The 25,759-nt window shown below is 39.7% G+C and overlaps 1 protein-coding gene across 1 annotated transcript in view; it reads left to right on the plus strand.

Moving 5' to 3' along the window:
* Nucleotides 1–25,759, plus strand: part of DNAH11 (dynein axonemal heavy chain 11) — a 372,580-nt gene that overhangs the window by 173,755 nt on the left and 173,066 nt on the right. The window contains exons 44-49 of the mRNA XM_050784822.1: nucleotides 2,698–2,848; nucleotides 5,648–5,779; nucleotides 10,723–10,896; nucleotides 19,905–20,109; nucleotides 23,129–23,294; nucleotides 24,008–24,110. Of these exons, the coding sequence (XP_050640779.1) occupies nucleotides 2,698–2,848; nucleotides 5,648–5,779; nucleotides 10,723–10,896; nucleotides 19,905–20,109; nucleotides 23,129–23,294; nucleotides 24,008–24,110 (931 nt within the window). The remainder of the gene's footprint in view (nucleotides 1–2,697; nucleotides 2,849–5,647; nucleotides 5,780–10,722; nucleotides 10,897–19,904; nucleotides 20,110–23,128; nucleotides 23,295–24,007; nucleotides 24,111–25,759) is intronic.

Here is a 25,759-nt window from a genome sequence, read left to right on the forward strand (position 1 = left end):
ACTTCAGAAATAATTGGTATACACTGCTAGTCAGCATGTGCTGCTAACTGTCTACCATTTTTCCAGGCCATGGTGAATGACAGAGAACTCAAAACTTGCTCTGAGGGTAGACTTACAGTTTGTTCAATTCCTTCTATCTGATACAACAGGATCCAACCCCAGAGGACTGAGTAATAAATAAAAAGTTTTCAGAGGTCTGAGAACTTTGGCTACTCTAGAAAGTTTAGAAACCACAGGGTTTTAGACTTCACTTAATAAACCTGGAACAGTTCTGGAGGAAGGAGGAACAACTGAGCTGCTGATAGGAGGACTCATTTGCAAATTCTGGAAAGCCAAAACTCTCTGTTAATAACCTGCATGTTGCCATTAAGATGATACATTGGGGCATTACAATGTAGCCGTTTCCTGAGGTGGGGCACCAATGTGGGTGATCTTTTCTGTGGGCAAGGAAATGCCATTTTAGTATGCCATTTTCAATTGTATGTAATATAATAGTAGTCATGTTCACATCTATCACATCTTTTAAAAATCATAAGGAATTTTTTTTTGTGAAGCAGTGTTGCAAGAATTGCACACAAGTGCAGCCCTATAGCTTCAGTGTTTGCTGAAGGGTAACAGTTTCTCCTTCTAAATTTACCGTCTTTTAATGTGTATTTTATTCCTAAGCTATGAAAGTTTAGCAATAATTTCTACATAAATTTTTAAACTGTCCAGCAACATAGCCATTTTTACTCTCTATCCTGTGCTGTGTGGTGTGATTGATCCCTAGTAGAGGTCATTTATCTGATTCTCCCCCCAACACACACTTTTTTTCTCTCTCTCTCAAGCAGAATCAGCTCTTACCACATCTCCTGGTTTGGTTGGACTGACTTTTTTCTGGAGCAGCTCTCACTTGTGGAAGTAATTTGTGCAAAAGCATCATTTGCTAGTGGGCTCAGTAGATTTTCTCTGAGACTTTAGTTGCTGCTGATATGACTCCATGAAGTCGCTATTACCTGCACCCTAAGTGCAAAGCCCACTTCTTCCTTCTGGGCTACTTTTTGAAGTTACTGCTCCTAGTGATCCTTGCCATGGCTTTCTGCTCCCACAGAAACCTGGAAGAAACTTTGTTGGGAAGTGGGGTGTAGGTTTTGTTATATCCATCAGAATCCAGGATGCCAACTCTTGTGCCCAATGGGACACTACTGCCTTTAGGAGAAACACAGGGAGATGGAGCCGCAATCTAATCCTGAGTTTCCCAATGCCACCAACTCTGTACTAATGAGTAACATTTATTGAGAATTTTTTAGATGCTAATGTAAGCACTTTGCACATGCAAACTTACATAATCCTCACAACCACCCCAGGAGGTTCATATTATTACCATCTCCATTTACAGAGGAGAAAATTGAAGCACAGAGAGGTTAAGTAAGTTGCCCAAGGTAACACAGTTTAAAAATGGTGGAACGGAGATGCATATCCAGGCAGTCTCACTTTAGACTTTCCTTTCCCTGGGCAATCCTCTTTCCCCTTTCTTGATAAGCTCTAGATACAAAAATTCCACTTTCCACTCTGGCAGCTGATATAGGGTAAAATCAGTAGTTGAGAGGGTGGCCTTCATTCCTTTGTCCCCAGGCACTGACACCTGCTTTCCATCGTTCCGCAGTTCCCACTGTCACTACCACACAGAGACACTCTATCAGGTTACTCTTATGCAACTGGACTTCTACTGAAACCCATTTATCTTAGACCTGAAAAAGTTTTGACAGTTGACATTTTATAAATTTCATCAGAGTGTAACATAACTGACTGTTTAATAAACTCTATTGTGAAGCCTTGCGAAAAGTGAAAGGAGCTTTTTGTCAGATAATCATCTTGCCTTAATGTCTCCTGATGCTCAAAATGCAAGGTGTAGCTGAAATTGACCTGTGGTCATACTGCTTCTCTGCTGACTGCTAAATGTATTTATTCCCCCTGCTTCATCCTTAATGAGAACTTTCTGAGGGATTATTTTTAGTTTAACATCATACATTTTTGCCCTGTAGACTACTATAGGTGCTACTAAGTCATGCTTTGTTTTACTAATAAGTATTATTTTACTAATACATTAAGGATATTTAATGTATCAAATTGATAACATTTTATGTTTCAGATTACACACACACACACACACCCAAGCATGAAACGCCGTATCAGAGCCACCTATTGGAAACTCATTTGCAGCTATCAGATTGGAGTTACATTTAGTCCATTGAAAAAGGAGGCACTTTGAAATAGCCCCTATGGAATTTTCATCTTTTTATTTGTAACTGATTTCTCATTACTAAATAATTGATGCCAAGATTAATCAAGAAAAATCACAAGCTGTTTTCATAAATAAGGCCTACACTATGGGAATAGTTTGAGCCCTTCAGGAAATGACACACTGCACTTCCTCATAAATGCTCAGTAATGGTCTACTTATATTCCATTATGTTTGGCTTCTAAGTGCTATTAGGAGTTTCTTTTACAGTCTTTTCATTAAGGTAAAATGGCCATTAAAACAAGTTTTTAAAGGACCATTTTAAAATATTTGCAGTTTGAGAAATAGAACGAACTCACTAAACGTGTCCCTGAATTGTTGCACCAAGCTGTGTTGAAGGAGGAAACTTTTGACTTAGTGAAATTCTGCTTTTCAAGCCTAGTGTTCAATAAAAGCTTTTCTGTGTTCCTTTTCAGGTATGTGGCCAGTTGGATAGACAGAAGGCGGCATCAATCAGAAAAGGCCAATTTGACTATTCTTTTTGATAAATATGTCCCCGCATGCTTGGATAAGCTGAGAACAAGCTTTAAAACCATCACTTCAATTCCTGAAAGTAGCCTGGTGCAGGTTTGTCTTCGGTTACACCATTTAACATTCCAGTCCTGATGCGGTAGTGTTTGTTGATCAAGGCAACAGAAGTTCTTGCTTGCCCAAGAAAATGAGAAGATTTCTGGAACTGTTAGATTGCCCCAACCCTCCAGCCCCTGCCCCCGCCCCCCATGTTCTCTGGAGCTTTTTGCAAACATCTATCACATTCTGTTAGCGTTTGAGTTTGTGCTGTCCTCCTTTTCACAATCTTGTGAATGAAGGTTGGAACCAGGTTTTATTGATTTTTTTTTAATATCCCCAGATAGCTCTTAGCACATAGTAGGTGCCAGATATGTGTTTGTTGGACCATTGTGTTCCTTTCCAGTGTCTTTGCACAGAATTAGAACAACAAAGTTTCAATAGCTTTATTTATTTTTCTGGTTCCTAAGTAACTTGCCCAGAGAAGGTGCTCAGTATGTTTTCTGAATAAAATAAACTTGTGCAATTAAAGATGCCAGCCCGTGAGTAAGAGAAAGCCTCTGAATTCTACCACCTAGGTGCCATCGCTCACAGACCTCCCCCTCCCAAAAATATTCATGGAGGCGTGTCAGTCTGGATGAAGAGTTCATAATATCCCAGGGATATATTTTTTCTCATCTTCATCTTGAGACAGATGGTAAGAGTGAAGGGCACACATGATAGGTTGTCATGGAAGCCAATGAAAATAATTCACAGCACACAGAAATGAAGGCTGTGATCTTAATCTCAGCATGAAGAGAAACTATCCCCAGCCCTTACAAGCAAAAAACTTCATGAAAGGTTTACAATTTGAAAACCCCCCACACCCCTTTTTTCCTATAGGAGCAAAATTGCTTTCTAAGTGCTTTGTTACCATTAAGTGAGTGCCTTACCAAATTTGTTTGATGCAAAATTAGACATAGTCACAAGCATAATAAGAGAAAGTTCAGGTTTTTTGATAATTCACACACCAATTAAATAAACGATAGTCTTCAACAGTAATTATCTGAGGTATAATTTATTTCTGAAAGCAGGTCTGAATTTATTCATTATGAATTAATTATGTAGTTAGCCTAATTAGACTTCCTCTGGTGTAATACTTGCAAAAAAGCATGATCGTGTTCTTTCTCAAGTTGACTTATGTATTTGTGTGATTCTCTGTGGTGTGAACTTTTCCATTCAAGAGTAGTGTGAAAATAGGTCAGTAGGAATTAATATGACTTCTGCTCTACTTCTTTATTTCACTGTATTCAGAAATGGCATTTAATTTTTAGCTCCTTTTAAGCTGTTGTTTTATAGAGTAATTTCTCTTCTGTGGTTACTAATAAGTATGGGAATTTGAGACAAAGATGAATGTAAGAAGATAGTAACCTGAAATGGCTATCTTGAGAAATTAATGCACTCTGTTTTCGGATGTATGATGCCTCTTTAAATTTGGTAAGGTGTATTAACTCTTTCAGATTGTGCATTAAAGTGTGTTATGTGCTGACACAGAACTCAAAATGTTTCTCAAGTACTGTGGGAGAAAATAGAAGAAACATGGCCTTATTCATGTGCTCATCTCAGCAGATAGCGTCACGTTGAGAGCCTTCAGTCTTTTTTGTTTTGATTTCAACAGTTCCTTAGAACAACATGGCTTCTACTAAAAAGTAACAAAGCCTCAGTTTTACACTGTGTTTCTTAATAGCAAATTGGTGGGTTTTATTCTATTAAAAGATTATTTCAAATTGGCAAATGTGGCACAACGTGAAATAATAGAAATCAAGAAAGAAGATTTAAAAATGTAGTAAGTGCTCAACAATTTAAATGAAAAGTATTTCCCCATCTTTTGTGGCGAGGAAGGAAAGGCACACACACGGTGCTGACCTGATTTGTGATAGCTTGCGTTGCTGTGTGTATAACAGAGATGAAAATCTATCTTTGCCTGCAAAAACTGGGGGAAGAGTCTCTTGAGTTTTTAGGATCTGTAACAGTGCTAATTAATGACAACTTTCTGTGCTTTAGAGAACTAGCCCCCAAACCTGTTCATTACTGGTTATTATTTCACATGGTGAAGTCCCCTGCAGCGGCCGCATTCCCCTCGTTGCTGACGCAACTGCCCTAAGCATGGGCTAGGTCTATTAGGACCGCCCAGCACGTTGCCATTTCACCTGGAGGGTATGAACATGTGCCTGAGTTCCTGAACAGCATTTCTTTCAAGGTTAAATTTAGTTCGGTGTCCAAAAAACTGCCACAGGCCTAAGCTGCCAGTCCAACATTCTAAATTTATGACAACAGGTGGGAAAATGACTGCCAAAGCGCTTACCGAAAGAGGTTTATCTAAATGTCCAACAAGAAGGAAATAGTAAAATAAATGCCTGTTCATCCAATGGAATCTTCTGCATCCATTCCAGTGATGGTGTAGAGCAACACTTATTGATAAGGAAAGATGTCTTCAGTTTTTAGTCGAGGAAGTGGATTATAGAATACTATTTAGAAAATGGTTTCCTATGTATAAAAAAGTGAATACAGATATATGCCCCTTTTTTTTTTTGCTTACATGTGATTTTGGTTTGTATACTGATTATTAACTGGAATGTTTAAATTTTTATTTTTAAAAAATAGTTTGTTATTACCTAGATCATTTTGGTTGAAAGTGACAAGTTTTCTACTGTTAACTTAGACACCTAAGGTGGTAATTTTTGTCTCTCCCAATGTAGCAAATCACAGTTGGGAAACGATGTACTCTCTTAAGGATAAAGTGGAGTTGTAAAAATATTCTTTGAACTTACTCCACTATTTGAAAGATGTTGCCTTATTTGACTATTTCTTTTTCTTTAGACTATATGTGTTCTTTTGGAGTGCTTGCTAACTCCTGAAAATGTGCCTTCTGACAGTCCAAAAGAAGTTTATGAAGTCTATTTTGTATTTGCTTGTATCTGGGCTTTTGGAGGCACCCTGCTACAAGATCAGGTATGTTTAGAAGTAGTTTACAGGACCAGTTTCCAGTCTTGTGTGGGACAGGGTCAGGGGGAGGTTAAAATATGTGATCCATACCTTTTTGTTATGTTATAGGTCTATACTACTTGCCCTGTTCTCTCCTAAGTCTGTGCATTCTCTAGGTAGTCCCATCCCTGATGGTTCTAACCCCAGCTGACAATGCCAAATCCATACCCTCCAGCCTGGCTGTGTCTTCTGAACTGAAAGTTCTGTGTTCCAGCTGCCTCTGGGGCTTCACCTCCAGCATGCTCTTCTACAAGAAATCCCACTCAGTGTGCCTGAGACAGACCGTCTCCTCTGCCCCATACTCCAACTTGCCCCTGCTCTTCCTTCTTTTCTTTTGCTCAGTGGTACATTCTTCCCGGTAGCTCCAGTTAAAAACGTGGGAGACATCACTCTTCCTGATTTCTGTGTCCTGTGATCTCAGACCCTTTTCAGTTGCACCTGTAAAATAGCTGCCAACCCTGTTCCCTCTTCTCCATCCCTGCAGCCTAAATTCAGGGGCAATGCATCTTTAGATTGCCCTGGCTATCATAGTGTCTTAGTAGCTCAGATCGCCATAACAAAATACCACAAATTGGGTGGCTGAAGCAATAGAAATTTATTTCTCACAGTTCTGGGGACTAAAAGTCCAAGATTATGGTGTCAGCATGGTTGAGTTCCAGCAGGGACTCTCTTCCCACCTTTCAGACCCCCACTTTCCCGCTGTGTCCCCATGTGACAGAGAGAGAAAGACATACTGGTTTCTCTTTTGACGAGGATACTAAACCCATCATGAGAACCCTATATTCATGACATCGTCTAAATCTAATTATGTCTCAAGGCCGCACCACCAAATACCATCACACTGAGGGGTAGGGCTTCAAAATATGGATTTGGGGGTGGGACATGGAGGGGGCACAATTCGGTTGTAGCATACGATAACCTTCAAATTGGTCTCCCTGTCTCCAGTCCCTCTTGCTTCTAACCAGTCTCACACACTATTCCCAGGATAGTCATTTGTGAACCATAGTCAACCCTGGGCCAATTTCTTTATCACTGGTCTTTTTTTTTTTTTTTTTTTTTAGCTGAAAGTGAAATATTCATGCCTGTACAGATTGCTTGCAGAGCCCTTTTGTGGCTTCTGATTAACACTTGAGACAAACATTTGCACCAGCACACATATCCCACGAACTGCTTAGGCCTGCCAAAGTGCAAAGTGGGAATTATTCAACTTTAGAAATTTGCAGATCTAATTGCCACCATGTACCTCTATGTATAATTTTTCTCCTGTGATCTTTACCCTGATTCTTCAAGCTATCCTCATTGCACAAGTAAAGTAAAGCTCAGAGGGGCAAAGTAACTTGTCCAAAGTCACGCTGATGGGAAATGGCAACATCAGGATTCCCACCTGAGTTTCTTTCTCCAAAAGCCACACCTTCCATGGTACCTCAGGGCCTCTCATGGTTCATAGTGCTTCTATGGGTGCCCCTGAATTTTTACACAAAAAATAGGTAACACATTTTCCAGGCTTCCTCGCTCTTTCCAGGTGTAAATGGGGTATTTACACTGAAAGGCATCACAGCCAAGAGTGACCTATATTGCTGTTGGTTTGCTCACTGTAGATCAGAAAATAAATGGTTGATATAATCTGTTGGCCAGTTCCACTTCTCGCCACTAAGTTACCATAACTCGTGCCTATTATTATAATAATATATTTGGAATTCACTTGGCCTCCTAGATCTTATTTCAGCCATTCTCAGAAGCCAGATTCCTTCTGTAATTTCCAAGTGCTCTCTAAAGATTAGCAGCCGATACTATGTGAGTGAGAGTCAAGTGTTCGTGTCAGGGACTTCATGTGTCTTTCTCAGAGGCACAGTTTACAACATGTGTGGGTTTCTTGTTTATGGAAGCCACATGCAGACAATAGGCAACCCTCCTCATCCACCAGATATTTCTTTCAATATTTACCACAAGTTTTCTCGCTTTCTAGGACTATAAAATCAGTGGGATGTTGACAGCGGACATCTTCCCCCTCCTGCTCATAACCCCTCACCTCCCTCCCAGCTGACCCTCTTTTAATCTTTCCAATTTCCAAATGTATCAGCCTTCCCCCCCCCTAGTTATATAAGCTGGAAGCTGGATATCACTGGCACCTTCCTTTCTGTAATTAATAGTCAACATGAGCAGCAGCAGCAGCTTAAAATTTTCAAAAGGGCTCTAACTACAAAGCATTCAAAAACAGGCCATGATGTTGGCAATATGCGTGAAACAGACACAAGAAATGTTCTCAGGATAGCCACTTGGTAGCTTAACAAACTGAGTGCCTAATATGTGTCAGGGAATATGCTTAGAGCTTTTCATAGGGTACCTCATTTAATCTTCAAAAACAATAAAACCCTATATGGATTGGTACAACTATTCTTTTACAAATAAGGAACTGAAGCTTAGAAAGGTATATTAATCTGCTTCCAAGTACAAAGCTAACCCATGCCTCAGCCAGGTTCAAACAGCAGCTGACTGACTTAGGACCTGTGTTCTTTAGTCGTTGCAGCCAACCTCCAAAACGAGTTTCAATTCAAGCTCATCTGAACTCCCATAAACCGCCATCATTTCTCACGTGGCTTCTGAAGTAGCCTCCTCACTGGGCTTTCTGTTTCTACATTTGTTCTGATAATTCATCATCCACTCAGCAGTCAGGGTGATTTTTTGAAATGCACATGAAATCATATTATACACTCCAGAGTTGAAAACACTTGAATGGCTGCTTATTGCCTTTAAGATAACATTTCAAATTTTAATTCTGTTTATAAGGCCTCTGAATCTAGCCCTGCTTAGCTCTTCCTGTTTCTTCTTCTGCCACTCCCTCCCCCACTCCCCGCCCTCCCCCGCCGCCCGCCCGCCCGCCAGCTACGGGGTCCAGTTTCTTGAACACACCAAGTTCTTTCATCCCACAGGAATTTTGTACGTGCTGGACTCTTCCTGAAATGGCACTTAAAGATGACTTCCCTGAGCATCCAATTAAAATACATTGCCTCTGTTACTCTCACTTATAGCAAACCACTTTCAAGACAACTGTTGATTTCTGCATTTGTTGACTTAGAGGACTTAGCCTCAGCTGGATGACACATCTTCATATTCTTCCCCTCTATCTTCCCCATAAACTCCGTGAGAGGAGAGACCCTGTTTGTTTTCTTTTCTACTTTAGAACAAATGCACTTTAGTTGAATGAATTAATGAATGAAAGATTTGTCACCAAAATCATTTTGCCTATGTAGTGGTTAGGTGAAGCAAAGTTTGATGTAAAGTAAAAGTTAAATGTAGTCTGCCTACAGAGAATGGTGCCAGATAAGTGATATCGTCTGAACTGTCCTGGCTCAAGACCAACTTTTATAGGGTGAAGAAATGTCTTCTGCCACCAATCTGAAAATAATTTAAATGAACCTAAATGCATAATTCATGCATGGGGTGGTAGAAGGATGTTCTCAGCTGGTTTGGAAGATGGTGGGGCAAGTTGTCCCTGTGAACACTGATCACCCCCCCCTGCCCAGTTTATAGGCCATAATCCATGACATAGGGACATCAAAGTAAAAGCAGGTTTAAAAACTTCTCTGGGGAAAAATCACAGTTGAAGTCATAGATAAAAATGAGATTGCTGAAAGCAGTAGACACACACAGTATTTTTAAAAGTTCATCAAACTCACTTTGTCAGGTCATGCTATGGATATAGGATACACTGGGCCAGGTCTCCTGTGGATATAAGAGGCACTGAGCCAGGTCATCCTATGAATACAAGAGTCACTGGGGCAGGTCATCTGTGCATATGGGAGTAACTGGGCCAGGTCATCTGTGGATATGCGAGTAACTGGGCCAGGTCTTCTGTGGATGGATAGAGGTGTCACTGGACTAGGTCATCATGTGGCTATGGCAGTGACTGGTCAGATCATCCTATGGATATAGGAGTCACTGGGCCAGATTATCCTGTGGATATAGGAGTCACTGGGTCAGGTCATCCTGTGGACATGGGCATCACTGGGGCAGGTCATCCTCTGGACATGAGCATCACTGGGCCAGGTCATCCTCTGGACATGGGCATCACTGGGCCAGGTCATCCTGTTGATATAGAAGGGTTTTTCTAGTTGTTGCACACAGTTGTCCTCCTCTTTATTTTCCAAACCCTAATCTAGCAGTAAATGACTTCTATCTATACTCATATTAAAACAAGCACCTCCCAGTAAAGAGAGTCTGTTCCTTGCTACTATAAATCTCTCTGGAGGCTGAAAGTTGGTCCCTATGCAGTTTTCAACTACAACCCTTAGATCTGGTCTGGTGGGAAAACAGGTCCATGTGTTTCTCCATTCCTCCATCTCTCATGGCAGGGATTCCCAGGTTTAGAATTCCAGAGATCAACAGAGTTTCAATAATGATGTGTAGGAATGGTATAGAGTTGCCAGTTGTTTACTTTTCTAAGCCAGAGCATTTATAAAAATAACTATTTATCACCATAATTTTATAAGGGAAAATTATTTTATTATTGAAAGGGCCAGGAAAGCTATAAGCTCAGAACAAAGGACAGTATTTAAATCAAATAATGTTATTAATTTTTTAAAAGTACTCCATTCTTATTTTTCCCATTTTCCCATAAATTGTTGTGAACATTGGTAGAAGTGAACACCACTCTTCAATAGTGACTACCTAGCACAGGAATTTGCATAATATGTTGTCATTAGATTGAATAACCAACAGGTAATCTGGCATTCACCTAACTTTACCTTGCTTTTTAAGTTAATTATTTCACAAAATTTGTGCTTGATGGGTATATGGTAATTTTAGGCTTCTACTCCTATGATGATATTACTCATAATTTGTTTCTTGTTTTTTTTCATAGTTTTAATTACCTTTGAGTCTACAATAAGTATTTCTCTTGTTCTCCTTAGCTTTCTGATTATCAAGCTGACTTCAGCCGGTGGTGGCAGAAAGAGATGAAAGCAGTGAAATTTCCATCCCAGGGAACAATCTTTGATTATTATGTGGACCACAAAACGAAGAAATTATTGCCTTGGGCTGACAAAATTGCCCAATTTACTATGGATCCAGATGTGCCTCTGCAGGTAGGTGTGTGGAACATAGCAATTGTATTAGTCCATTTTCATATTGCTATATATATTTTTTAAAAACCCTGAAACTGGGTAATTTATAAAGAAAAGAGGTTTAATTGGCTCATGATTCCACAGGCTGCCCAGGAAGCATGATGCTGGCATCTGCTGGGCTTCTGGGAAGGCCTCAAGAGATCACAGGGGAAGGGGAAGCAGACACTTCACTTGGCCAAGGCGGGAACAAGAGAGAGTGAGGGGGCAGGTGCTGCACACTTTTAAATGACCAGATCTCATGAGAGTGAATTCACTATCATGAGAACAGTACCAAGACGGATGGTGCTAAACCATTTATGAGAAACCGCCCCCATGACCCAGTCACCCCCCGACCAGGCCCCAACTCCAACATTGTGGATTACAATTCAACGTGAGATTTGGTGGGGTCACGGATCCAAACCATATCACCAATATTCAAGTGAAGTGTGCTGATGTGATCCCTTTAAAAAAAAAAATCTTTTTTTTTCTTTCTTGCCTGATGAATAAGTTGTTGTGTTAATATGCTCAGCATATGACATATATCACTGGGAGAGAAGAATCGCAGCTATAAGAATGCTTAGTGAGATGGCTGTTATATTTCTGCATCCTCTTTTTAAAAAATAGTACAACTTAAATCTGCAATAACTATAAAATATAAAGAAATAATTTGTTTATATTTTCCTAGAAACTTTGTGAGTTTTTAAACATTGAAGGCATATTTCTGTTCAGTGATTCTTACTTCTGAACTTATTGTAAATTTCTTAGATAGCGCTTTTCACATATAACTTTCTTCTTACACCCTCCAGCTATCACATGAATATGTTTAATCTCCTCTTCTCACTGAGTCACGTGACAGCTGATGATCCAAATGAAACTTTCTCTCTTCACTGTTTCTTTGCATAGATCACTCTTCTACATTTCCCTTAGATTCAGTTATTCTTTGATCATCTTATTCTGCCTCAGTGTGTTTTCCTTTTCATTTTATTTCTTCCTCGAAATCATGTCATTCTGATTCAATTTGGAGCTTATTATTTTGGGAGTGCTGTATGAGTGGCATATAGGTGATTTCTGTGGCATTTATTAGGAGGCAGTTAGTGCCAAATAACAGAAAGCCCAGTACATTCATTTCCTGGAGCTGCCATAACAAAAGACCAAAGACCAGGTGGCGTAAACAGTAAAAACGTGTTTTTCTCTTAGTTCTAGAGACTAGAAGTCCAAGATGGAGATACCAAGGGGTTTTGTTTCTCCTGCAGCCTCTCTCCTCAGTTTGCTGATAGGCATCTCTTGCTGTGACCTCACATAGCCTTTTCTCTTTGTGCACATTCATGGTCACTGTCTCCCTGTATGTCTAAATTTCCTCTTCTCCTAAGAACACCAGTCACATTGGATAAGGGCCTACCCTAATAACCTCATTTTAACTTAATTATCTCTTTTATAAGTCCTATTCCCAAATACAGTCACATTCTGAGGTATGAGGGGTTGAGGCTTTAAGAGATTAATTTTGGAGGAGACATAATTCAGCCTGTAATAATGTGCCCTCTTGACTCCCAAAATTCAAGTCCTACTAACATACAAAATACATTCACCCATTCCAACAGCCCAAAATTCTTTTTTTCGTTTCTTTCTTTTTTTTTTTTTTTTTTTTTTTTTTTTTTTTTTTGAGACAGTCTCACTCTGTTGCCCAGGCTGGAGTACAATGGTGCAATCTTGGCTCACTGCAACCTCTGCCTCCCAGTTTCAAGCAGTTCACCTGCCTCAACCTCCCTAGTAGATGGGATTACAGGCACCCCACCACCATGCCCAGCTAATTTTTGTATTTTTAGTAGAGACAGGGTTTCACCAAGTTGGCCAGGCTGGTCTTGAACTCCTGACCTCAAGTGATCCACCCACCTTGGCTTCCCAAAGTGCTAGGATCACAGCCATGAGCCACCACACCCAGCCTACCAACAGCCCAGAATTCTTAATCCATTCCAGTATCAACTCTAAGTCCCAAATATAATCCAAGTATCATCTACATGATACACTTCATCTATCAATTCATGAAATAAATTGAGGTACAATTCATCCTGAGGCAAAATTCCTCTCTAGCTGTGAACTTACAAAACCAGAGAAGTTACCTGCTTGCAAAATACAGTGGTAGAACAGGCATAGGATAGACCTTTCCATTTGTAAAGGGAGAAATCAGAAGTCCAAAACTTAGCAGAGCAAATTCCTTTAGATTCTTAAGACTTTAAAATAATCTTCTTTGGCTCAATGCCCTATACCAGGGCCCACTGGGATGATGGCCCTGCCTCTGGACCCACTGAGGTGGCAGTGTTGCCCTTGAGAGCAGCCCCACCTCCATGGCCTTGGGCAGCAGCCCTGTCCCTGGGGCACCGGGCAGTAGCATCCTAGCTCACTGACAGAAGTGGTAACCCCACTCCCTGAAAGTGAGGGAGAAATAGCTTCATCTCCCTGATCTGTACCTTTTGGGCCAGTGATGGCATCAGTGGATGTTCTGCTGATCTCTGAATTGCCTTTGGAGTTACTTTCCCTTTTCTTGGAGGTTAATACACATTTGCAGCCAGGTTGCTAAATTGTCTTGTCCTGTAGAACCTAAGAAGTCTTACCTTCCTTCATTTTGTCCTGTTTCCATCCTCTTTACCCCAAGATGGCAATATTTCTGCTGGTATAACCACATCTGTATCTCTGACTTCTTTTGAAATAGCTGATTTTGTCTAAGAATTACACCCATAATTTCTTTATGGAGTCATCTTCTGGCCACACTTTGGCTGGCCACACTTTGGTGTTCTCTCCAGAATACACTTTCTCATGTTCTGCATATGGAGAAGCTGAGAATTTCCCAAATCTTTAAATTCTAGTTCCTTTCTGCTTAACAGTTACTTCTTCAATATGTCTTTCACCTCTTTAATTTTGCCAGCAATAAGGAGAAACTAGGTCACACCTTCAACACTTTTCTTAGAAATCTCCTCAGTTAAGTACTTGAGCTAATCACTCACAGATTCTATCTTCCACAGAACACTAGAATGCAATTCAGCCATGTTCCTTGCCACTTTATGACAAGAATTGCTTTTCTGCCAGTGTCAAGTAGCATATTCCTTATTACCATCTGAGGCCTCACCAGAAGCCTCTTTAATGTTCATATTTCCATCAGCAATCTCTTCAATGCAATCTAGGCATTTTCTTGCCTGCGCCTTAAAACTATTCTATCCTGTTTTCTTATCCTGTTCCAAAGTCACTTCCACTTTTTTAGGTATCTGTTACAACAGCAGCCCACTTCTCAAAATCAAAATCTGTATTAACCATGATGAGATACCACCTCACACCTGTTAGAATGTCTGTTATCAAAAAGACAAAAGATAACAAGTGTTGTCAAGAAAAATGAGAAAATGGAACCTTTGTACACTGTTGGTGAGAATATCAATTAGTACAGCCATTATGGAAAACAGTATGGAGGTTCCTCAAATTAAAAATTGAGCTACCGTATAATCTAGCAATCCCACTTCTGGATGTATATCCTAAGGAAACAAAATATCTGCACTCACATATTTACTGCAGCAGTATTCACAATAGCCAAGATATGGAGTTAACCTAAGTGTCCATCAATGGATGAACGGACAAAAAAAATGAGGTTCATACACACAATGGCATATAGGTTGAGCATCTCTCATTCAAAAATCTAAAATGTTCCAAAATTGAAAACTTGGAGGGCTGACATGATGCTCAAATAAAATGTTCATTGGAATAGTTTGCATTTCAGATTAGGAATGCTCAACCAGTAAGTACAATGCAAATATCCCAAAACCCCCAAAAATTGAAATCCAGAATACTTGTGATCACAAGCATTTCAGATAAGGAATATTCAACTTGTTCCATTCAGCCTTTACAAAGAAGGAAATCCTGTCCTTTGCAGCAACTTGGATGAACCTGGAGTACATTAAGTGAAATAAGTCAGACACAGACAAATAATGCATGATCTCACTTATTTGTGAAATTTTAAAAGTTGAACTCATAGAAGTGGAGTGTGGTATGGTGGCTACCAGGGGCTGGAGTTAGGAGGCTGGGGAGATGTTGGTCAAAGAATACAAAATTTCAGTTAGGAGAAATAAGTTCAAGAGATTTGTTGTACATGGTGACTATAGTTAATAACAATGTGTAGTATTTGTAAAAAGCCATTAAGAGAAAAAATTGTAAGTATTCTTCCCATAAAAAATAAGCACGTGGGGCTGGGTACGGTGGCTCACACCTGTAATCCCAGCACTTTGAGAGGCTGAGGCAGGTGGATCACCTGAGGTCAGGAGTTCAAGACCAACCTGGCCAACATGGCGAAACCCCGTCTCTACTAAAAATACAAAAAATAGTTGGGCGTGGTGGCATGTGCCTGTAATCCCAGCTACATGGGAGGCTGAGGCAGGATAATTGCTTGAACCTGGGAGACAGAGGTTACAGTGAGCCAAGATTGCGCCATTGCACTCCAGCCTGGGCAACAAGGGTGAAAATATCTCAGAAAACAAACAAACAAACAAACAAAAAACTATGTGAATTGTAAGTGTATGTTAATTTGCTGGATTTAGCCATTTTACAATGTATACATATTTCAAAGTATCACGTTATACACAATAAATATATATAATTTTGTCAATTAAAAATTAACTTTTTTTAAAAAAAAAAGCATATTTTAGCTCTGTGATCCAAAAAAATTAATTATAGTTGTAACCTAGAGAAACCCAACCACACATACAAAGATGATCATGGTCATGTTGTTCCTGACAACAACCAAAAAAAGGAAAATTGAAAAACTAAGTTGTAATGTATTAGTAGAATGGAAATCTACACAAAAAAAATTAACCTAGATATAGAGCATATCTCAAAAGTAAAACCTAGAGGGTATATAGGTATAGGAAAAAACAGTATATATAGGGTTCTGTACCATCTGTGGTTTCAGGCATTCCCTGGGTGCCTTGGCACATACCTCGCCAAGGTTAAAGGAGGACAACTGTATTAGTTTGCTAGGGCTGCCATAACAAAATCCCATAGACTGGGCAACTTCAACAACAGAAGTTTCTTTCTTCACAGCTCTGGAGGCTAGCAGTCCAAGCTCAAGGTGTCAGCAAGTTTGGCTTCTCCTGAGGCCTCACTCCTCATAGCCACTTTCTCTCTGCATCCTCACATGGCTTTTCTCTGTGCATATGTATCCCTGATGTCTCCCTGTGGGTTCAAATTTTCTTATAAGGACACCTATCAGATTGGATTAGGACTCAGTCTAATGGCTTCATTTTAACTTAATCGCCCCTTTAAAGCCTCTGTCTCCAAATACAGTCTCATTCTGAAATACCGGGGTTAGGACTTTATGACATGAATGTTGTGGGGACACAACATTATCAGCCTGTAATATTACTCCAGTATGACTTCATCCTAACTCATTACATCTGCAGCAACCCTATTCCCAAATAACATCACATTCTGAGATACTGCAGATTAGGACTTGAACATAGAAATTTGGGGAGGAGACAGTTCAACCCCAAGCAATGAGGAAATTTATTATTTCACAAACAAGGAATTCAGAGGTCGAATAACCACAATGCAGATTTCTGTGACTTGGCGGCATCACCAAGGATTCTGTTCATCCCGTCTTTCTGTACTGCTCTTCTTAACATTGACTTGAATTTAAGACAGCCATCCCTTTTGTCTCAAGATGTCTCTAGTGGTTCCAGAAAACAACTTCACGGAAGTCTGGAGCTGATGCTCTTCTCTACTAAAAATAGTCAAAAATCCTGCAGGAGCCAGGCAGAGCTTCCTGTGGAGCACATGGCTATGTGGGGGAGGGGTGAGGACTTGGACAAAGTGGGGTCTTTCCCAACAAAGAAGAAGCAGGGAGGGCTGGGCGCAGTGACTTACGCCTATAATCCCAGCGCTTTGGGAGGTCAAGGTGGGTTGGGTCACCTGAGGCCAGGAATTTGAGACCAGCCTGGCCAACATTGTGAAATCTCTTCTCTACTAAAAATACAAAAAATTAACTGGGTGTGGTGGCTGGTGCCTGCAGTCTCAGCTACTTGGGAGGCTGAGGCAGAGAATCGCTTGAACTCGGGAGGCAGAGGTTGCAGTGAGCCAAGATCGCGCCATTGCACTCCAGCCTGAGCAACAAGAGCGAGACTCCATTTCAAAAAAAAAAAAAAAGTCAAAAGTGTCTGCTCCATCTACTTTATCTATTTGAAAATCTTGCTTTTTGTTCAAGCTACCTAGAATTCAGCTATCTACAAGTATAATCTAGCTGGTTGAAGGCTGAGAACATGTAATCAACCAAGAACTGCTGAAGACCTGAAAACTGCTATCACAAGGTTGATGCACCTTAGTGATGATATCTTGTATTCAACAGAGAACCTATGAGCAGTTTGTGCTCTTTCTTTCCACACAGTTGTACCAAATGTGATTACTTAATTAACAGCATCTTAATATAGTGGAAGATAACCATAGAAAGTCAATAATAATAGAAATACTAATATTATGCTGTTATATGTCAAGCGCTTTACTGAATGCTGTACATAAAGCAATCCTTATAGCAACCTTCTAAGGCAGGGACTGTCACTAGCTCCCCCCCCCCTTTTTTTTTTTTAAACATATGGAGAAACAGGCATGAAGAGAAGAAATATATCCAGAGCTATACAGGTAGTAAGTATAGGATGACCAACAGTTCTAGTTTGACTGGGATTAAAGGAGTTTCAGGAACATTGGACTTTAAATTTTAAAACTGGGAAATCCCTAGCAAACTAACAAGAGTTGGTCACACTAAAACAAGCAAAGCAGGATTCACAGCCAGGCAGCCTGGCTCCAGAGTCCATGCTCTGAAGAGCATTCTATGTGTAGATAAGAGAGAGGTCAGGCTCTGACTTGGGTTTGAATCGAAGTACTGCCACTTACTAGTAACCATGACCTTGACCAAGTCGGTTATGTTCTTTTAGCTTTAGTTTCATCACCTCTGAAATAAAAATAGCAACTGTCTTTATAGGTTTGTTATGGGTGTCTTATGACATTATGCATGTAAAGTGCTTAGCATGGTACCTGCCACACCTATATACTCATTTCTCAGTAAGTGTGAATTATTGGTATTAGTATGTGAAAAAAGGCCAGCAGACAAATTTAAAAGCAAATGATGACAACTAGCAGCAAGAAAGGAGAAAAAAATATGAGATGCAGCTCAAATGTTTATTAAAGAGTAGTCTAGAACTGTTTAGTGTAGCACAGAACAGTTCTGTCTTTTAGGAAACCCTAAGAGTATCACTGAATTAAAATGAAGTTCTAGAGTACATGTTCAGTCATGAAGATGATCTTGAATTGTGTATAAAATATTCAGTTAAGTCAGCCTTGGTGGCTCACACCTGTGATCCTAGCACTTTGGGGTGCTGAGGCAGGTGATCGCTTCAGCCCAGGCGTTTGAGACCAGTCTGGGCAACATGGCAAAACCCCATCTCTACAAAAAATACAAAATAATTAGCTGGGCATGGTGGTGCATGCCTGTAGTCCCAGCTACTTGGGAGGCTGAGGTGGGAGAATAACCTGAGCTCAGGAAGTCAAGGCTGCAGTTAGCCATGATCATGCCACTGCACTCCAGCCTGGGTGTAGGAGTGAGACCCTGTCTCAAAAAAAATAGTCATTAAAAAAACTCATGATGGGCTGGGCACGGTGGCTCATGCCTGTAATCCAAGCACTTTGGGAGGCCGAGGCAGGGAGATCACAAGGTCAGGAGATCAAGACCATCCTGGCTAACATGGTGAAACCTCGTTTTACTAAAAATACAAAAAATTAGCCGGGTATGATGGCAGGTGCCTGTATTCCCAGCAACTTGGGGGGCTGAGGTGGGAGAATAACCTGAGCTCAGGAAGTCAAGCCTGCAGTGAGCCATGATCACACCACGGCACTCCAGCCTGGGTGACAGAGTGAGACTCCGTCTCAAAAACAACAACAACATAAAAAACAAAACCAAAAAAACAAAAACCTCACAATATTCCGTTGTGTTTAGTATATGCTAGCCAAGTAGAGAAGAATTTCATCCATTATAGACTTTATGTGGATTTCTTACAAACAATATGAGTCTTGCAGGTAGATTCTCCCCTCCTTTTAAATTTGAACACCAAGAAATGCAACAAATCATTAATTATCTTTTGTATTTTGTGTTTTGTTTTGGTGCCAAAACCCAGAATCACCTATCTTTTAATCACTGAGCAAAATTCTGTTTACAGCATATCTACATCTACTTCTTGTTCTGATCTTACATTGTAATGTGTTCCCTGAGTTTGATTTTTATTTATTTGTGTTCCTGTAAGCCACTTCAAATTGTTTGTAAAGTAATAGAGTGCATAAATAGCCAATTTTTGAAACATAAAAATTAAGTTTTAGTTTTTAACAAAGCAAGGCATGATATGTTTCAAATGTGTTTTGGTTTCTTCATATTCCACTTAAAAGCCATCATTTCTCCCTAAACTGATCTCTTCCCACACTGAACTCCTTTAGCATGCTGAATCATTTAGCCATTTAATCTAATGAGGCCAAGGAATTGGTCCCAATTTTCGTTTGTGTGTGTCTTGACTTCTCGAACATTTTCTCATCTCCTGAAATGTTGTAGATAGTTTCTTATATGTTTACTGTATTCCCTTCTGTGCTTACCACAATGTTGGGTAGAGTAGGTATTCTGAAATAAGGAGCCTTGGGGGCTAGTACTTAATTTGGAAATGATAAATCAGTTGTTTACTTTATGGTACGTTGATGGCATTATCTAATTGCTCCCCTCAAGCTACAAAGTCTGAACAACGACCATTCAAAACTGAAAATAAAGTGGAATCTCTCCCATTGGGTGCTAATCTGAACTATGAATTATTTGGATCTCAATTCTAAAGTGACTGTGTTGAGTTTGATAAATAATTTTGAAATGCCTCTCGCTCGCGTGAGCGTGCTCTCTCTTTCTGATTTTTGTTCCATTCTGTTTCTCCTCCCAGACAGTTCTGGTTCACACATCAGAGACAACTCGTCTTAGATATTTCATGGAGTTGTTGCTTGAGAAAGGAAAACCTCTAATGCTAGTAGGAAATGCAGGAGTGGGAAAAACAGTCTTTGTAGGTGACACATTGGCAAGTCTCTCTCAGGATTACATAGTATCACGTGTGCCTTTCAACTACTACACAACATCCGCAGCTCTGCAAAGTAAGTGCACCTGTTTATTTTTCAGAAACAAGGGATCAAAAATCATCAAGGTGGGAACATGTGGCCCAAAAGACTCATAATACCTTTCCCTAGAATTTAGAGTTGTTGCTTGGGCCTCAGATGAATTTGTACTTATCATCCTTGTTAAATATACGTTCTTTAAATATTGTTGTGATTTTGGCTTTTTGTGTCACTCATGGCTTTATTTGGGTGATTATGCTTTAGAGCAGCAAGAATATACATCAGTAGTGTTAATTTGGTACCTCAAAACCACTGGTTACCTTTAATTGCCTGGAGTCTTACCAATATAAGGGTATACTCAAGGAGGTATGTTCTGGCTACTTTTTCAAGTAAGAGATTAATTTAGGATAAATTCATTAAAACTGAGTAAATGACAGAACCAAGAGGCATTAATGAAATCTTAAAGTCACTAGAACTAATTTTGAACTACTGAATAACTAATCAATGTAATCAAAAGAACCTCACAGATCTGGGGCATTCCCAGAGTTAGGTAGGGTGAGCAAGAGACATGGGAAGTAGAGGGGAAATCACAGAGCTGATGTCGGAAGGCCAATCACTCTCCAGCAGAGAAAGGGGGCTCTGTTGGGGGACAGCCAAACTCTCTGATGTCCAATTGTTTATTAAAACCATTGAGTTGTCCTGAATGTGAGTTTCCGAGGTGTCTGTTTATATGTGGATATATGTTGTTTTCTTAGCTATATCAGTGGAGACTAATAATACTAAAAAATACAAAAAACTAGCCAGGCGAGGTGGCGGGCATCTGTAGTCCCAGCTGCTCGGGAGGCTGAGGCAAGAGAATGGCGTAAACCCGGGAGGCGGAGCTTGCAGTGAGCTGAGATCCGGCCACTGCACCCCAGCCTGGGCGACAGAGCGAGACTCCATCTCAAAAAAAAAAATAATAATAATACATTTTCTTACTCATTGACATCATTAACAGCCAATAGTGATTTTTCTATCAACTTTTTATTAGTCATTTGGTCTTATCTTTATGAATGGAACCCTTAGAAAGCCAACTCAAGCCAGATGTGGTGGTACATGCTGGTAGTCCCAGCTATTCAGGAGGCTGAGGTCGGAGGATTGCTTGAGCCCAGGAGTTTGAGTCCAGCCTGGGAAATGTATTGAGATACCCGTCTCCCAAAAAGAGCCAGTTATTTCATTCATCTCTTCAGAAAATACATATTATTTACCTACTTTTTCCCAAGCATTATGTGGGGTATATGTTTTTCATTTGCAGATATGAAAGAAAGACTCTATGATTTATAAATGGAAGATTAGGCTACAGTTCAGTAGTTGAACAAATTACTTGACTATGATGTGAGGGCATCTTGCTAATTCCTAAAAGGAATACAGGCATGAATAAGATTTAGAGATGGCCTATTAGTATGAGGAGTAGAAAGAGCTATGGTTGTCAGTATACTTGTAAAGAGAATTATGGTTTCAAACATTTGAGTTGGGGCGACAAATAGGCAAAGAAGAAGATTAGGATAGAAGGACCAGCTTAAGGAAAGACATGGAAGAAAGAAAATTGTGGGACACAGTCAACGAATTGAATCTCTGTGATGCCTGAAGCATGATGATTGGGTGGAAGATATGGAAAAGGCTAAGCTATTGATGTGGAGTTATACTGCAGATAGGGTGACCACCTATCCAGTTTGCCAAAAGACCAAAGTGTTTTCTGGAACGTGGGACTTGTAGTGTTAAAACTGGGACGGTCCCAGGCAACCACCGATGGTTGATCACACCAACTGGAGAGAATGCTGAGACACAAAATGAGGGGACTGTGAACCATTGATAGGGAAGCAAGTAACTGACAAGGTGGGCACTGTCTTTTGAGAAGAGAGATCTGAGGTGGGGAGATCAGTCCCCCTGAGTAGTATAAGAGCTATATGTAATGTGACCCTGGACCAGAGTTGTAGAAAAGGAGGTGGCAAGTTGGGAACATATGGAAATGACATGAAGTACCATTTATAGGCTGTGGTTGGAAAACACGGGACTAGGAGAGAGAGATTACTGGGAGGCTTTGCATCTGGCTGACTGGGCGTGTTAACCCCATAAGCAAGAGCACAGAGGCAAAAGGGAAGAGGTGAATTATGATTGAGGAAGAGAAGATGTTAAGCTGAGTTGGAAAAGAGGCAGATTTAGTGTTGGCTGAACGTTGGATGGTAATGGCTAGTAAGAATTAGTGCTCAGCAAGTGTTTGGAAATGTGGGTCTGCCTCTTGGAAAAGGTGTTTATTTATTGTATGATTCTTTGTTCATTCATTCATTTGTTTGCTCATTTTAAAAAAGTATTTGTTGTGGCCATTGTTGGTGGTATAGCAACGAATATGACATAGTTCCTTGGTCTCAAAATTCTTACAGTCTGTTTGGAGAGTCAACAAATAATTAGATACTACATCTCAGACACACACTGTTCTGGATTTCCTTCACCCAGGACTTTAAAAAATAGACACAAAGTCATATAGACACAGGAAGAAATGTAACTTTATTTATACACGGATGGTGTCTACATTGTGGATAGTGTCTACGTACACTGTTCTTGTGCTTCTGCACTCCAGCCGCCTAAGAAGACAGGTATGGGAGACTTTCCTGAGCTGTTCCCAGACTCTCCTGCAGAGATGATAAGAGAAGAGAACTGAGAGACCAGGCCATAGCTGGACTAGCAGTGGCCATATAGAATGGGTACAGGGGAGGAAGTACACAGATCAGGAGTTGGGTTGTTTCAGCTGTGATGGACAAGGTGATGTCGTGCTGCACATGTTGCAGTCTCCATAAAGGAGAGGTGGAGTGACTTCTGGCAACAGGAGGGAGATTGGCAGGAGAGCATGACACAAAAGGAGGGGCCAGAGACACGTCAGGTCTCTTAACCTATGAAGAGGTGATACCTGAAACCATGGGGTAGATGAAATCAACAGAAGAAGGTAAGAACAAAAGAAAAATGACTAAACAGAACATTTACATTCTATTGATTGGTGGACAGAAATATATGTTTATTTCAGAAATTCTTGAGAAACCCCTAGAGAAAAAAGCTGGTCATAACTATGGTCCTGGAGGAAATAAAAAATTGATTTATTTTATCGATGACATGAACATGCCTGAAGTGGACTTATATGGCACTGTTCAGCCTCACACCCTGATCCGGCAGCATATTGATTATGGACATTGGTAAGCAATTCTCTGTAGTTTACTCTCTCCCAAAATCTAATAATTATTATGGATAATAATATTTATCCATATTTATTATGCATAATAAAATTTAAAAAAATATTATGAATAATTATTATGGATGAATTCAAGTGGAATTATCACCAGTTTCTTCTAAGGAATATCTTTTGGGTTTACTTTGTATCTCTTTTCATCATATTAAATGGAATAGTTTCCCTTTGTATCTTTGGAAGATTGGATTGAAAAGTATCTCAGAAATGTTAAGACTGTCTAGAAATCATGTCCTCTTTAAGTGTTAACTCACACCAAATTATTTAAGAGAAACTTGATCTGATTTGGCAGGGTGTAAATGTTTGGGCACTGTAGTCATCAATCCCTGACAGTTAACTATAGGGACAGCCCCCAGCCCATCCACTGGAGTCTTGCTGTGGATACAAGATAGCTTCTACAGAGTAACATGAGAATCAACAAGCAGTAATAGTTTATATTGATGCAGCTCTTGATCTTGATTTTGGCATCAAAGGAGTTAAGTCACCTTCAGTTTTTTGAGCTTCAGTTTTGATGTCTCTCAAATAAGGCTCACAAGGTCAACCTCACAGAGTGATTATAAAGATAAGGAGATAATCTGTGATGAAGTCCTTTATGAACTGTTATATTTTGTTGTTTTGTCATCTCCAGTTTTTGGATTTAAGGTTCTATTTTCTGTCTTTCAGGTATGATAGACAGAAGGTGATGCTTAAAGAAATCCACAACTGCCAGTATGTCGCCTGCATGAATCCAATGGTGGGCAGCTTCACCATCAATCCTAGGCTACAGGTAGGGTGTTGAATACTGCACTCAAAAACTGTAGATCTGTATTGTACTGCTTTTGAGTACAGATTAGGATTCCTATGGGACATCTGATTAAGCATGTTTTTCATGGCAGCTGTACCATATTTTATTCCCACTAACAATAGACAGGGGTTCTAATAAGCCTTTTTGTTTTAATTAGTAGACTTTTTATATCAAAGTTTATAGCAAAATCAGCTGGAAGTACAGATAATTCCTATGTACTCTCCTAATGCCCCCACTTGTTTTACCCTATTATTAACATCTTGCATTAGTTGCAATGATCAGCCAATATTGACACAGTATTATTAACTGAAGTTCAGAGTTTACATTGGGATTCCTTCTTTGTATTATATATATTCCATGGGTTTTGACAGATGTATAATGACAAGTATCATCTGTTAACAATATCATATAGAATAGTGTCACTGCCCCAAAATCTCTGTACTCAACCAATTCATTCCTCTCTCTTTTCCCTCTGAGTCCCTGGTAACAATTGATCTTTTGTCTTTTCTTTACTATTATTATTGTTGTAAAATATATGTTACATAAAACTTACCACATTAACCATTTCAAGTGTACAGTTCAATAATATTAACTACATACATAATGTTGGGCAGCCAAGATCACCACCCATCTCCATAACTTCGTCTTGTGAAACTGAAACTCTGTATCCATTGAGCTCCCCTTTTTCTCCTCCCCACTTTCCGCTGGCAACCACCATTCTACTTTCTGTGTCTATGATTTTGGCTATTTTAAGTACCTCACATAAGTGGAATTATCCAGTATTTGTCTTTTTGTGGCTGGCTTATTTCACTTAGCATAATGTCCAGGGTTCATCCAGTTGTGGCATGTTGCAGAATTTTTTCCCTGTTTGAGACCGAGTCATATTCTAGTACATGTATTTACCACATTTTCCTTAGTCATTCATTTGTTGATGGACACTTGGGTTGCTCCCACACTTTGGCTAATGTAAATAATGCTGCTGTGAACATGGGTGAACAAATATATCTTCAAGACCCTGCTTTTAATTCTTTGGGGTGTACACCCAGCAATACAATTAATGAATTGTATCAGAATTCTACTTTTAATTTTTTGAGAAATCATGATACTGTTTTCCATGACAACTATACCTTATTTTATTCCCTACCGACAGTGCATCAGAGTCCCAGTTTCTCTACATCCTCACACACATTTATTTTCTGTTTTGTTTTGTTTTTTGACAGCAATCATGCTGTTGAGTGTGAGGCAGTATCTCGTAGTTATGATTTGCATTTTCCCAGTGATTAGTGATGTTTTTATGTGCTTGTTCATTTTTGTATCTTCTTTGGAGAAATGTCTATTCAAGTCTTGTGCTCATGTTTAAATTGGGTTATTTTGTTGTCATTGAGTTTTAGGAGGCCTCAATGTATTCTGGATATTAATCCCTTAAGCACTGATATTTTCTCTGTTTCTATAAATTTTGCCTTTTCCAGAATTTCATGTAGTGAGAATCGTAGGATATGTAGTCTTTCCAAATAGGCTTTTTTTCACTTAGCTTAACAATGCACTTAAGATTTCTCCATGTCTTTCCATGGCTTGATAGTGCATCTCTTTTTATTGCTGAATAGTAATCACTGTATGAATGCATCACAGCT

The sequence above is a fragment of the Macaca thibetana genome, chromosome 3 (assembly GCF_024542745.1).
Source record: "Macaca thibetana thibetana isolate TM-01 chromosome 3, ASM2454274v1, whole genome shotgun sequence".
In the NCBI taxonomy this organism is placed as follows: Eukaryota; Metazoa; Chordata; class Mammalia; order Primates; family Cercopithecidae; genus Macaca; species Macaca thibetana.